The sequence below is a fragment of the Euprymna scolopes genome, chromosome 7 (genome assembly GCF_053919585.1).
Source record: "Euprymna scolopes isolate OS-2025 chromosome 7, ASM5391958v1, whole genome shotgun sequence".
Classification (NCBI taxonomy): Eukaryota; Metazoa; Mollusca; class Cephalopoda; order Sepiida; family Sepiolidae; genus Euprymna; species Euprymna scolopes.
The window spans coordinates 49505063-49519817 of NC_136488.1; the positions used below are offsets into that span (position 1 = coordinate 49505063).

Below are 14755 nucleotides of genomic sequence, written 5' to 3' on the forward strand. Positions count from 1 at the left end.
TATATATATATATATATACTGTATTAATAAAACTAAGACTTCAAAAAAAGAATTGATAGCAACAAAAAGTGTATTTTATTGTTATTTATAATTGTTTCAAGACTAATTGGACAAATTCAAACATTATGGCGTTTGAAAATTTTCACATAATCAGCCTCTCTTCAGACTTACTGAATAAAAAACACTTTAACAATAGAACATTATGTAAAGACATTTCCCTTAAAGGAAATAAAGCATGCGAAAACATTTATCCCGGGTGCATCATTGTCAGGAGAAATGTACACTGTTTAACCGTTATCCTCGAGTGGCCTCTTGGTCTTGATAAGTGGTGATGCCTATGTAAAAGAAAAAGTACAATATAATATTCAATAGAGAATTGTCTCTGTAATAATATATACGAAATCTGCATGAAGCAAAATATATTTAAGCGCATTTTATGACCCAGCCAGACCGGGCGCCACTTTACCCCGCTAATCATTAATAAATACTGAAAAATTTTATTAAGACTTTGACAATTCTTTCATTTTTAGTGAAGTGTTTCACTCATAATTACTGGTTTTTGTTTGTTTCATTATTTTAAAAAATTACTTACACATTCTTTAATTTTAATTCTACCAAAATTTTAATTGCTCTTCTTTTTTTTCAAAAGATGTAAAACAAGTCTGACTTGTTCAAGATCGGCCGATGCATATGTCGATATGCCAAAAAGAAATGTAATTCTTACTTACGTGCGATAATTACTGCAGCAAAGATGAAAGTCGATAGCAAACAAAAGAACACTGTGAAATTGAAATTGTCCGGCATCGCGATGTTGCCGTGCCGTCTTTCTCTGAAACAGACAATGTTGTTGGAATCAAGTCAAATGACAAACACAGAATTGACAACGGGAAATACTGGTTCCCGGATAATTTATTTTAGTTAAAAACAGTAATAAGTACACACATGTGAAAAAAATAAATAGACACACAAAGGGGTTATCGATGACATTTAAATATTCATTTAAATATTATAGACCCCCTTATAATTAAGAAAAGAGAAATGCAACACTCAAGAGCAACAACAGCAATCAACTCGAACATGTATGAAAAAATTATTTTTATTTACGACAGTAATTATTGGATATAAAGTTGGAGTATAGACTCTCTTTTTGGTCGCCCAGACCAATATAAGAATAGTAAGGATAGTGATCCTCAATGTGTAATTAAAGTCCATGTTTTTTAGAGAATGTCCAGAAATATTTAGTAAATAATTAGTGAAGAAAGTTAAAAATAAATCCTGTGTCAGGATAAAAGAGAAAAATTCGACAGAAAATTGTTCATGGTTACTTAGTAAGGTAGAAATTCCTAGTAAGGGTAGTCGTCCACGTGCGTTAATTCCGAGGTGCGCGAAATCCATGGTAAAAACATTTTACATCTTACGATGAAGCTCGGGGCAAAGAGCGAAAGTCACTAACTGATTTGTTTTACCCGCGAAACGGTATTTATAGTCGGTATTGCAATATTCTCGAAAATTGTAGCCTGTTTTCTGTATCCATATGCGCAAAAACAAAAATTAGTTCGGGCTTGACATGGAGAAAGCATTGAGCACTACGCTATTTGTTTTACGTGGGCGAAAGGGTATTCTTCTTAGAAGAAAATAATTTTGGTTGTGTTATCTCCTTTTGACTGTTCAGAAATAGAGGATTCGTCTGTATGATTACAATTCACTACAGATACTTTTAATAATGAAAACTTCTACCAGAGTCTCCTAATCGATCTAGGCAAGATAATATTGATTTTCTCTAGCTAATGACGTGAACATTCGCATGGTTAAGAGTAGTCGTCAGCAAAGAAAGCAAAAATTTTAAACATGTACGAATTATTGGCCCTTGTCCAGAATTCAACCTAATTAAAAACAAAAATGCAGAAAAAATCTTTATGGTATAAGTAACCGACACAGAACTAAATTGTCATATTCCAAAAATCATATAAATTGATCGAGCAGTTTTCTTTTTGTTTTTTTTTGTTTTTTACTAAGAAAATCAAATATTATGAGAAAGTAGAAGGTACGATCTCCCATATTTAAAATTTATTACTGGTTACTTTCCGATAACAATATCTCCAGAAATACAGATCAAATTCAACCTTATAAAGGCTACGATTACTTATTAATCACTGAAAATCGTTAAAAAAAAGATTTTCTATATAAAAAAATACTTGATCAATTTACGTGACATTTTCATTTCGAGATGGGTACGTACATGATTCACATTTTTCTGTAATTTTTTGAGGTTGAATTCTGGACAACACCGGAATTATTTCTGTTAGGTCACTATTTATTTATGCCATGTCTGTGTATACCAATAATTATTTTCCACTCTTTTTTTTAAACATTTACTTTTAATATCTTCTTTTTCCGTAAGAGTTGATTAATATCTTTACTTTGTGAAACAAGAAAAAAAAATTATATATTTTAAATACTTTTCAGGTATTTTAAATCATTGCTACGGTTTAATAATTATGGATCCGTCATTATAGAGGAAAATGAACACAAAAAAATGTTTGACTTATTCAAAAATAATTAGTAAATTAAACATTAATAAATTAAAACAAATTAATAAATTAAAAATAAATATTAGACTTTTTAAAAATTAGTAAATTAAAACAAATTAACAAATTGAAAAAATATTAAATTAAAAATAATTAGTAAATTTAAATAGAAATTAAATTAATTTTGTTAAAAATATGGTTTACTTTTTGCTTAAAATACATCTCCCATTTATTGTTTGAATGTGAATTCTAGAAAAGAAAAAAAAAAAAAATATATATATATATATATATATATATATATATATATAAAAGTGAGAATGTGTGGGAGAACAATGTTTTATCTACAGATATGAAATTTGGTATATAGAGTATTCACACATGTGAAACCCCGGTTTTCATCCGGAAGAAAGGGCTATTTATTAAGGGGTCGAAATTGAAAAATTGGCACGTACAGGGTCGTTGGATTTTTATTTGTCAATTGTTTCAAGAATGCGCATGCGTGAATCGTTCACAGCAGAGATTCCTTATGTTAGTAATAAGTAGGTTTTAAAACACTTTTTAAAGATCGTATCAAGCTGATCTAATGGTTATCGTACTTGACTCACTGTCTTTGGGTTTTGGCTTTGATATAAGCTCGAGTATTTATTTATTTATTTATTTATTTATTACTTACAAGCAGTGAACTACTTAGAAAAAAACATTATACTCACACACACACATGTCTCAGTTTCTGTATAAATTAAAATATATTTATGCGTATTTTACGACCGGACAATGCCAGGCGGCCTGTTAGTATTAATATGAGCATGAGTTCCGTATTTGTGTATAAAATCGGTTCCAAATTCAAAGAAAATAAATAGAAAGAAAACATATTTTTAGCTAATAAAAACGGTTTAAAATATCACCAATCGTATAAAAAAAAAAACAAATGTCTGTCACTAGCCCTCTGGGAAGTCCATATCCAAAATTATGTACAGAAAGGAAACCAATTATCAACAGTCTTATTTATGCGGAATGAACGTCAACAAATCCGACTTTCTGACCTTGTGTCACAACCTTCACGTGGTTAGAGGAAGATAAATAATCAGTTTCTCTGCAACTTAAAGATTCTTGGTTAGAATATACCAGTCAAAAATTTCTTGACGGCAATCAGTTTGACGCAGATTGAGTCGTTTCAGTGGTCTTTCATCTCTCGAACTGAGGTGTTGGTTCTGGGTAATCATAGGAGGTCCATATTCCCAGGTCTTGCCTCCTCATTAGGGTGGAGCAAGTTTATTTACTGCCTGAGGCGCCTGCTATCGAGGAATACTGACGGGACTGCCCAGGCAGTTTTTAATAGGCCACCAGAGTACTCCTATTTGAGGGGCGCTGGCTTGATTCTCTTCCCCCCCCCTCTCTATGCCATTGTGCTACTTCATCTCACACAGTTAAGCCACATTTGCGTTCGATGGGAAGGAATTTATGATGCTTATCTTTAAGTTTAAACCTGAACATTGACTTATTAATGTTCACTACGAAGAAGTTTTTTTTTTTTTCACACAGATATGAGCTGCCAAAAACATGTGGCAGCGGAATTAGGAAGTGATTCCTACGAACACTAAAAGCAACTGGCTCTAACTGCTAAACCTTTTCTTTCTTTGCTTTGTTGGAATTCAATTTCCTTATAGATCCCCAAAGCAAGGAAGTTTTTTGCATGAACTTGTGAAAGTGTTTTCAAACAATGAAAAATCATCCCCCCCCCAAAGTAACACGTCTATGTGAAAATAGTAAGCCGAGGCGAAGTTAGAAACAAACAGCCAAAACCTAAAAGCATGGAAACTTTGATGGGAGAAGGTGGAAAGCTCAATGAGTTTTCCACAAGCTTTATTCGTTTCGAGCATACAGGTCTACACAAGAGTCGGGCGAACAGAAAATAATTACTAATAACAAGCATTAACAAGAACAAGGTAAGCCAACGCACACACATATACAATGCCACGTTGCCAAATACTCACATACGTATGTTACTTACATACGCATGATATTTACACCATGAACATTTGGACTTGTGACTACTAACTCAAATTACTTTTATGTCCTTATCTCTTGTATATATTTTTTCTTCTAAAATGTCGTGTGTCTGCGCGTGTTTTTTTTTTTTTCCTCAATGTTTGCATTTACAAAATTCTGTTTATATTTTAGGTAAGACTTGCCACCTGGTTAATTTTTTATCATATAGTCACCGCTTATCAAAGCACTGAGGTTACTCAAGGATAAGGGTTAATGGATACGGCGATGATCGGTGATAGTGGAAATTGGATAGGGTAATTTATTTTAGAGGATAGCCCATTAAGAACATGTTCACGTTGGACTTGAAAACGACCACAGTCAGATATAGTCAGCTGAGAAGCAGCTCTGCGATATTGTATTTCACAGAGGAGCCGTTCTAGGAAAGAAACTTTGCTCATGTAATTTTCGCTTTGTTTTAGGCACTGATAGATAGTGTGCGAGCCCTTTCTAGTCTCACACAAAAACACGCGTTCAGATCTCAAGCCATTTTTCTTGTCATACACATGCACGCACACAAACATATGCGCGCACGTACACACACGTAGATATATTCAAGTTCACGTACATACACTCACATTCACGTGCATACACACACACACGCTAACTTACATACATGTACGCACACATACGCGCACACAACTACAAGAGCAAGAGACATAAGCTGTTTCCCCCTTTTCAATTCGGCTTCCGACCTGAGAGTTCGACGGACCTTTTCAATTCGGCTTCCGACCTGAGAGTTCGACGGACCAACCGGTCCCTTTCGGGGCGCGCGGGCTCGCGCGCCCCCCGCGCGCCTCACACCACCTGCTACTATGTGTGGGGCAAGAGTCAACAGATTATACGTACACTTTACACGCTTTCTATCTCCATGAACTGGATTGACTTTCTCTCTTTCACTCTCTCCCTACAACAATAGACTTTCCCTCTCACCAGCTAACAGCGAGAGACACACGCCAAACTGGATTGACTTTCTCACTCTCTCTCTTTCTCTTTCTCTCTCTCTCTCTCTCTCTCTCTCTCTCTCTCTCTATATATATATATATATATATATATATATATATATACAACAATAGACTTTCATTCTCACCAGTTAACAGCGAGAGACGCATGCCAAATTAAACACGTGCTGTACCCTTTTCTTTCATTTGTTTCTTCACGAAATAAATCCTAGTTCGTTTAATTCAATTTAACACATTGTTCGTTTCTTTCTCAAAACAATTAATTTTTCCTATTTTGCCACACCGCAAGAATAGTAAAGGAAAAATGTTTTATGTTTCATTTACTACTATTTTATACGCATGCAATACCCAAGACCCTATCGTCATCCAAAATAGCTTCTACGAAGACCAAGGACTACTGTACAAATTGGTGACTCCCCGGCGTTCGATAGGCACACTACATAACTGGTGACACTTGACGTTTGAAAATACAAAAAAAAAACAATTTCTCAAGAAAAATAGTAACATAAAAATGTAATAATAAAACCAACAATGAAATAAATAAATAATCTAGCGAAGGGATTTAACAAAAAAAGAAATACAAAATATTCGCGTGAGTCTACGAGGCAAAGAAATGACTTTGAAATGAAGCAAAACACTTAAAAAGAAACGAGAACATTCATAAACGAAAGAAAAACGAGAACGTTCATAAAACAACAAAGAACAAGTGCGAACTAAACTCTTCCGAGATGAGGCACACGCGCGTGCACACACACACACACCCACACACACACATACACACACACACACACACACACAAGAAAAAGAAAATCTCAAAACAGTAAAGACAACGGAATGCGAAGATAAAGCAAAAGAAACGAAGATATTTCGACATTTTTATAGTTCAAACATAATTTTTATACCCAATTTAAATTGAATGTCAGCGTGGTCCTTGGCAAAGTCCACAGACACTACACTATTGTCGCCCAAAATGATCAAATATCAAAGCCAGAGAAATCACTCGGGATCTGATTAAAACTTTACAAGTGACCAATTGTTAATTTGCATTGTTGCTATAAGCAACATGCAATATTGTAGCCCACAAATGTTTAAAAATATAAAACGCCTAGGTTTATATGAGAAAACGGCTGCGGACTAAAATAACATCAAGTTTTTATTTCAGGTAAAGAGGTTACAAAATAGCGTTTCTTGGACCGCGATTGGCACTCGGGCCGCGAATCTGAAACCTCTGGTCTTAAGCGAGTCTCTACAAATACACATTATATTGTCGCATTCAGAAATTCTAAACTAATATCCGCGTTGATGTGAACTTAACATTGCGTTAGGACGATGAATAAAGGCTTGTACTTATGAATAAAAAGTAATTATGATTAATGTTTTTAATTTTCAGTCAACTCATTCACCATTCAACAATCCAATTTTGAATTCTCTTTTTTTCTTCTTTTTTTTTTCTTTTTTTTTTTTTTTTTTGCCGTGCGGTTTCTTTTTCGGCGGGAGGGACGCCTTTTTCTTGTTTCTTATTTATTTTCTTTGTAATTCGACTGATTGAATTTCTTTTGATTGTTACTTTCATGAAAGACGGTCAGTTGAATAAATTGTCAGAATAACAACTACTGTACATTGTCAACGACGTCTTTGTGTTTTTATGGCTGCGGTCACGTTTGGCGGAAAATCTGACTGACTCGCAATAAAACATTTTTCTTTAAAACTAAATTGAGGCGGTATCGGAGATATTAGGACAAATGATCGAATTGATAAGGTCGACAAAAGGCAATATTTCTCATCGCTCTCTCTCTCTCTCTCTCTCTCTCTCTCTCTCTCTCTCTTTCATATATATATATATATATATATATATATATATATATATATATATATATATATATATATATATATATATAAGCTGAACGTCTGTGTATGTGTCTGGTCACGAATAGGCTCCTATATGGTTGATTATTATAGAAAACTGATCACATATAATGATAGATGTATCGAGACACAGGAATGGGTATGTTTCATCTGGCATAATGATGATTCATTAAAATTGTGGGGTCTGCCTTCGCGCCTGGTCCACAAAGTATGGAAATAAAAAATTAAAAAATTAAAAAAAAAAAACGTTTACCAGTGTTTTTGATATAGATGTACATAATAATACTTTGATAAGTATGTTTTAACTTAAATAGGGATGGTATAATAAAATTGTGGGCCTCCAAAGAATGGAAATAGACACAGACTTTAATAAAGACTTTTCATATCTATCTGCGTAAGTATACTTTGATAATTATGTTTCAGTTTGAAGAAATATGGTATAATAAAATTATGGGTTGTTTGTTCGCGCCTGACCTCCATAGAATGGAAATATGTCACAAAGGGGTTTTTAAAGTGTTGAATATATATATATATGAAAATTAAATAAGATACGTGTTGAACTAAACACTTTGAAACCAAATAACTGCAACGCGAATTTTTTTTTTACCTTTATAAAATAGACAAGTGTTTATTTTTTAAAGAGAGAGATATATTTCGGACAAGGTTTTTTAATATAGATCCACAGAATATTGTGATAATTGTTTCAGTGTGAGCAGGTATGGTATAATAAATTATGGGGTTTATCTATTTCATTTTTACTTTCATCATATTTTGCTTTGGTTTTGATGCCCCCAAATTCGAAGCTATCTCTTTACAACCCTTCCTTTTCATAACCTATCATACTTTAATAAATCAGAGTCCATTTTCTGTATACTGTTTTTTAACCCAGTCAGGGACGGGTACTTTTGCTAGTATATATATATATATATATATATATATATATATATATATATATATATATATATATATATATATAAGATTTCAAGTTTTTAGACCCAAAATTGGCGGAGAAGTTTGGTAGAGTCTACAAAGGTCAACTCTTTTAATCTTGACCTCTTGGCAAGCAAATTTTCGCCCGAAAACTGATTAAAATCTTGTGCATGTCTAAATATCCTTTATGTAAAATTTCAAATGTTCAAACCCCAGATTTGCTGACTAGTTTGCTAGACCGAAAAGGTCAAATCTTTTGAACTTTGACCCCTTGAGAGCCTAATTTTCGACCTAAAACCGATTTAAAAGCTTGCCCTATGTCTGAATACACTTTATGTAAAATTTCAAATATTTATACCAAAAATTGGCTGACTAATTCGGTAGAAACCGCAGAGGTCAAATGTTTTTTTAACTTTGACTCCAATTTTGACACCTTGATATTTATTATTTTGGGGCTCAAATCAAATTATAAAGTTTGATCCATATCCAGGGAACATACATTTAAAATTTCAAGTGTTTAGACCCAAAATTGGTGGAGAAGATCGGTAGAGTTTTCAAAGATCAACTCGTTGAACTTTGACCCCTTGACAGCCAAATTTCTGGCCAAAAACCGATTAAAAAGATTTTCCTAAGTCTCAATAGCCTTTATGTCAAATCTCGAGTAGACTGAAAACTCTTTTATATATATATATATATATATATATATATATATATATATATATATATATATATATACATGCTCTGCATCTATTAAATAGATACATTGAGATTAACTCAAAATTAACGGGGACTGGTTTTAAAATAATAATCTAGACCCGTTAAACGAAAACGGTATACATTTAAAGTAACCATATTTATAAACAAACATTAATATATATATATATATATATATATATATATAGGGGTTTTTAAAGTGTTGAATATATATATATATGTATATATATATATATATATATATATATATATACATATATGAAAATTAAATAAGATACGTGTTGAATTAAACACTTTAAAACCAAATAACTGCAACGCGAATTTTTTTTTACCTTTATAAAATAGACGAGTGTTTATTTTTTAAAGAGAGAGATATATTTCGGAGATAGACTCCTTTTTCAATCTATATATATATATATATATATATATATATATATATATATATATATATATATATATATATATATATATTCTCTTATTCTTCGCCATGGTGTCGAGTGGAAGAAAAAAGAATGTAAATTGATTCCACGTGATGTTAGCTGCGGATTTATATGTAGCCAGATAATAACGCGTGGTCGCGCGTGGTTTGAAAACTGGGTAGTCTATCCATTAAAAGCGTTGAGTGAAATTTGAAAATTAAATTAGATACGTGTTGAATTAAACACTTTGAAGCCAAATAACTGTAACGCGAATTTTTTTTTTTTTTTTTTTTTTTTACCTTTTCAAATTTCACTCTTGTATCGCAACTCATCAGTGCCGTTACACTAGCACCTTTCCCAAGCCGGGATGTAACCTAGAACCACTGCGTTGATAGTCAGCAGTCCTACCGATCGACCCACTGGAACGGTGCCCGCAACTAACCTCGCCAAATGTTTATTTTAAACAAACACTCGTCCATCAATTTTATAGTGCTCAAACCGCTTATAAACAAACAGCGAGCCTCGCATTTTTCAGCCAATTAAGTAGCGGGTGAGATTATTTACGATAGTGCTCTACCCAAAGAGGGGAGCTTAAAATATTTTTTATTGTAATATATATATATATATATATATATATATATATATATATATATATATATATATATATATATATATATATATATGATGATGATGATTGCTGCATCTTTCCAGATGATCGCCGTCACATTGAGTTCTTCCAATCTTGTCGTCCATGCCATCTCAGATGCCTCGGCACTCCCGCCGCAGAGTTTCACATCTTGAAGCAGATGTGACATACAAATTGAGCAATTTCCATCGAGTTGACTTCCTCTGGAGGTTGAAGGATATTCCTATGAACAATCACATGTCTTCTCAGACCAGCAGTAGACTTGTAAACTTTGCTGCATGTTAAAAAGATCGTTTGGTTCGGACTAATAGGTGCAAAGTTGACCTGAATAGGAGTTTTGTGCGACTTAAGTTGGTTGACATAGCCAGCTTTTGACCAAAGCACTCGTTCACAAGTGTTGCATTTCCAGCTCTGTATGTCATGGTTAAGACTCTCGCTTCAGAGTGCCGCGAGCCGTCTTTCTTATAATATATATATATATATATATATATATATATATATATATATATATATATATATATATATATATATATATATTACAATAGAAAAATGAGAGCATGAAAAGTAGTATAATAAATGTATAACTTAAAATATTGCAGCATTAAGAATTGATTATATAATGTTATAAATTAAATTAAAAAAAAAAAGATTCTTAATGGTGCAATATTTTAAGTTATAAATTTAGTATATTTTTTAGTAGAATATCTTGTCCTTTTCTGTTCCAGTTTTAACAACTAGTTCTTTACTTTTCCATGTTTAAGCTTGATCATATTACTTTTCGTGTTCTCGTTTTTCTATTGTTATTCATGATTTTTCCAGGCTTCTAGTAAATTCACTTGTTTTTGTTCGGTTTCAGTCTTATTTTTTGCCCCCATAAACATAACATACACATATGTAATAACAATGTACGGCACTCGTCTGCTTTCAGTAAAATCCCCCAATTATCTCTCTTTAATTTTCTCCGTTTCACTTGTTACTTCTCTTTTCGCGAATTGTTAGCAACAGTAGTCGCTGAAGCGACATGGTTGTTGCTATGGTAACCATTCATAAAAACGTCGCTTACCTCCTTACGTTTTTTTTTTTTTTTGCGATTTTGAACACCAGTAAATTCATAATAACTTTCGTTTTACTAAACAAAAATTGAAAAAAATTAATAATATAACTGAGAAGTTAAATGTAATACTTGTTTGAAATTTGGTCGAAAAATGAGTGAAACGTTAACACAGTTATAAATGACTAAATCTGCCACTTAACCATATATTCAAACACTACTGTGTTTGAATCATATATATATATATATATATATATATATATATATATATATATATATATATATAGTCTTATTTATAGTATTCCGAATTTTACTGGGTTTATATAATTGAAAATTCAGTAACCGTTCATATACCAATAAGTTTTAAGCAAAAAAGAGATGATTTAAACTGTAAGTTACAAAATTATCGTATTTCATAATTGAGCATTCATATATTGTTTTAACAAAAACTAAGACTTCAAAGAATGGGTTATAACAACAAATAGTGTATTTCATCGTTAGTTACAATTGTTTCAAGACTATTCGGACAAATTCAAACTTTATGTCCTTTGAGAATTTTCACAAGAACAGCCTTTCGTTAGACTTATTGAATAGAAAACACTTTAACAGTAAGACATTTTGGAAACCTTTAAAGGAAAAGAAAAACATGCGAAAATATTTTACCTACATCTCATCCTTTCGAAAAAAACTTTGCATCCCGACCCCCCCCTCCCACACACACACAAAAAAAAAATACCATACCCTGAAATCTATATTTGCTGCATGTGCGCTATATACTTATTCTACAAACGCTCCCATCCTTTGTATGTTTGCTTTTACATGAGTTTTTTTTTTTTTACCTTACCTCCTACTTAAAACTTTCCTTAATAATGACGAATTTTATAGGTTTCCCTCTTTGCTGATTCAGAAAATATTATTTACATTTGACGGATACAACTACTTTACGATAAATAACGCCCTCTCCGTGCAGTTATTCCTCAACCTCACCAAAAAAATAAACATACCCTTTACCCAATATTTTATGCATGTAGATTAAAAACTTATTTACTTTGCATAAGAGAACACTTATTTGTTATATGTTTGCAATTACACCAGTTGTTATTTTTCTTTTTAATATAAATTTTTACCTTAGACACAGCAACTACCAAATTTCTTGTTGGTTCAAAGTATTTGCGCGTGGAGATCTTGACAGTGATTATCAAGGTTACATTTCGGGCAATTATTTTGAAAAACCAACCCCCACTCACAAAATGGGATATCTATTTAGAAAGTCGTTCTTAACATAGGGAGGTTGGCGGTGTCCATTCCAAAAGCCGTTCTGAACATTAGGAGGTTTGGGGTAGGGCAACTAAAAAAACAACAGCCGTACTTTAATTTTTTAATCCGGGGGAGGGGGCATGCTTCCATCGCGCAAAGCCGGTTAACGGGTCCTGCTAGTTTATAATATAGTATTGGGCATCCCCCTATCAAGATAAGAGTTAATATAAAATATCTATATATTATTCTTGGTGCTCGGTAAAAATGGCACCGGAAAAAATAGCATGGTAAATATGGCGCCGGTAAAAATGGCAAAAGTGAATAACTAGGTAAAAATGGCACTTTGACAACAAAAAATTAAGAAGTTCGAGAAATGCGATCTAAGCCCTATTCCTCTGGTTTAAAATAGGGGTAAGTACCTAAGCTTAAGTTTAGAAAAAGTCGGTTTAGTTAAGTTCAAATTCTATAGAAGCACCGAAAAGAAAAATTATATTGTTTTATTTAATAATTATTTTATAATAAATATTTATATATAATAATCTGAAAGAAAGCCTAAATAAAATTTTATATTGCCCTATTTACCTTGATTCAATTGAATTTATTAAATCTTGAAAATGGAAACTTAATTCAATGATTTAATCGCTGGCGGCTACTGCTTTTAATCCTCTTGCCCCAAAAAGATTATCACTTAAAAAAATGTTACATTGCAGAAAATTGGCAAAATTTGTTTACAAATTGCAAGTGTTGAGCGTTACGTGAAAACAAGAAAAAAAATGGCCGACGCGTTACGGTTATATATTTGGAATCTCGATAATGACTTAAAAATAAAAATAAACAAATTACTTGTAGAAATTCACCCAATAAATGTTATGATAACGTTTATTGGGTGGGTTTCTTTTAGTATTTTGTTTTATTTTTCTTTTTAAGCTATAATGTAGCCTCTAAATTAAGAATGGCTTTCTAAATAATCTGCAAAACCTGAAGAGGGGGGTTCTTAACTATTCTGTACTTTTACTTAACAATTTAATAACTAAATAAATAAACTTGGGATGGGAAATTGATACTCTCGCCGGCAGTTATATTCCTCATAAAATAAAATACCCCTGTAACAAATATACGGAATGCTAGTTCGTGCCGATAATAAGATAATAATAATAAAAATAAATAAATTCTAAAAAAAATACCCCAATAGCATACCCTATATTGCGGATACTCGTCTAATCTATATTATAAAATTTCGTAATAATAATGATAATAATATATATATATATATGTATATATATATATATATATATATATATATATATATATATATATATATATATATATATATATATATATATATATATATATATATATATAATCAAAAAGTGATGCTCGTCTTTAAAAATCTAACATGACAGAACATTGGGGTTTGTAATTGTTTAAAGAAAAAATAAAATAAGTGAAAATATTAATAAAATCTTAATATTTGGGATATAAAAAAATTAAAGATATTACAAAAAAAAACAATAATTGTTCGGTCAATGAAAAAAAAAACAGCGTTTGTAATCGTTAAAAAAGTAAAAACAATAGAAAATGCCAGATAATCAAATGGAAATAAGAAAACCTAAAATCCAAAAAAAAACTGTATGGAGGAAACCTGATTAAAGCGGTGAATGCATTGGCAGTCAGTGTTTGAGATACAGTGCGGGAATTTTATAATGGTCTGACAAGGAGTTGTATGCCAAGAAAAGTTTTAGCAATGTTTGGTATATTCCATATTTGAAGTAGCGTAGCGAGGTTGTATCAAAAGAGGAAAGAGGGTGGGGGAGGATTGAAAAGTGTAAAAGATTGTGTTAGAACTGAGGAGATGTCATTGAAGGAGCATGTTGTTAGAAGTTGGGAGTGGATGCTTAAGGTTGTAGGCAATGAAGTGGAGGTATGTGAGATCAAGGCTTATTATGTGAAACGTATGGATAGAGAAAAGGCAGAGGAACTGGCTAGGAAGAAAATGCATGGAAGGTTCTTCCAGGATATATCAGAAGTGGCTGATGAAAGATCATGGCAATGGCTTAGAGCTGGGTATCTGGCTAAGAGTACTGAAGCTTTTGTTTGTGCAGCACAAGAGCAGGCATTAGGAACACGAGTGTTCAAAAAAGTGGTTCTAGGAGAGGAAGTTGCTGCAGAATGCCGGATTTGTGGTAAGACCTCAGGGTTAATTGCGCACCTTGCATCAGGGTGTAGTGGATTAGCCCAGAGAGAGTACCGCAAAAGACACAATCGCATGGGACTCCCGATATATTGGGAGGTCTGTAAGAAGTTGGGGTGAAATGTGCTGGAAAATGGTTTGAGGA

The 14755-nt window shown here is 32.4% G+C and overlaps 1 protein-coding gene across 1 annotated transcript in view; it reads right to left on the reverse strand.

Annotated features, from left to right (window-relative positions):
- The window catches only part of LOC145279723 (uncharacterized), a 125759-nt gene that overhangs the window by 93811 nt on the left and 17193 nt on the right, over positions 1 to 14755 (reverse strand). Inside the window, exon 2 of the mRNA XM_080131013.1 lies at positions 729 to 829. Coding sequence (XP_079987139.1) covers positions 729 to 804 — 76 coding nt within the window. The 5' untranslated portion in view covers positions 805 to 829. The remainder of the gene's footprint in view (positions 1 to 728; positions 830 to 14755) is intronic.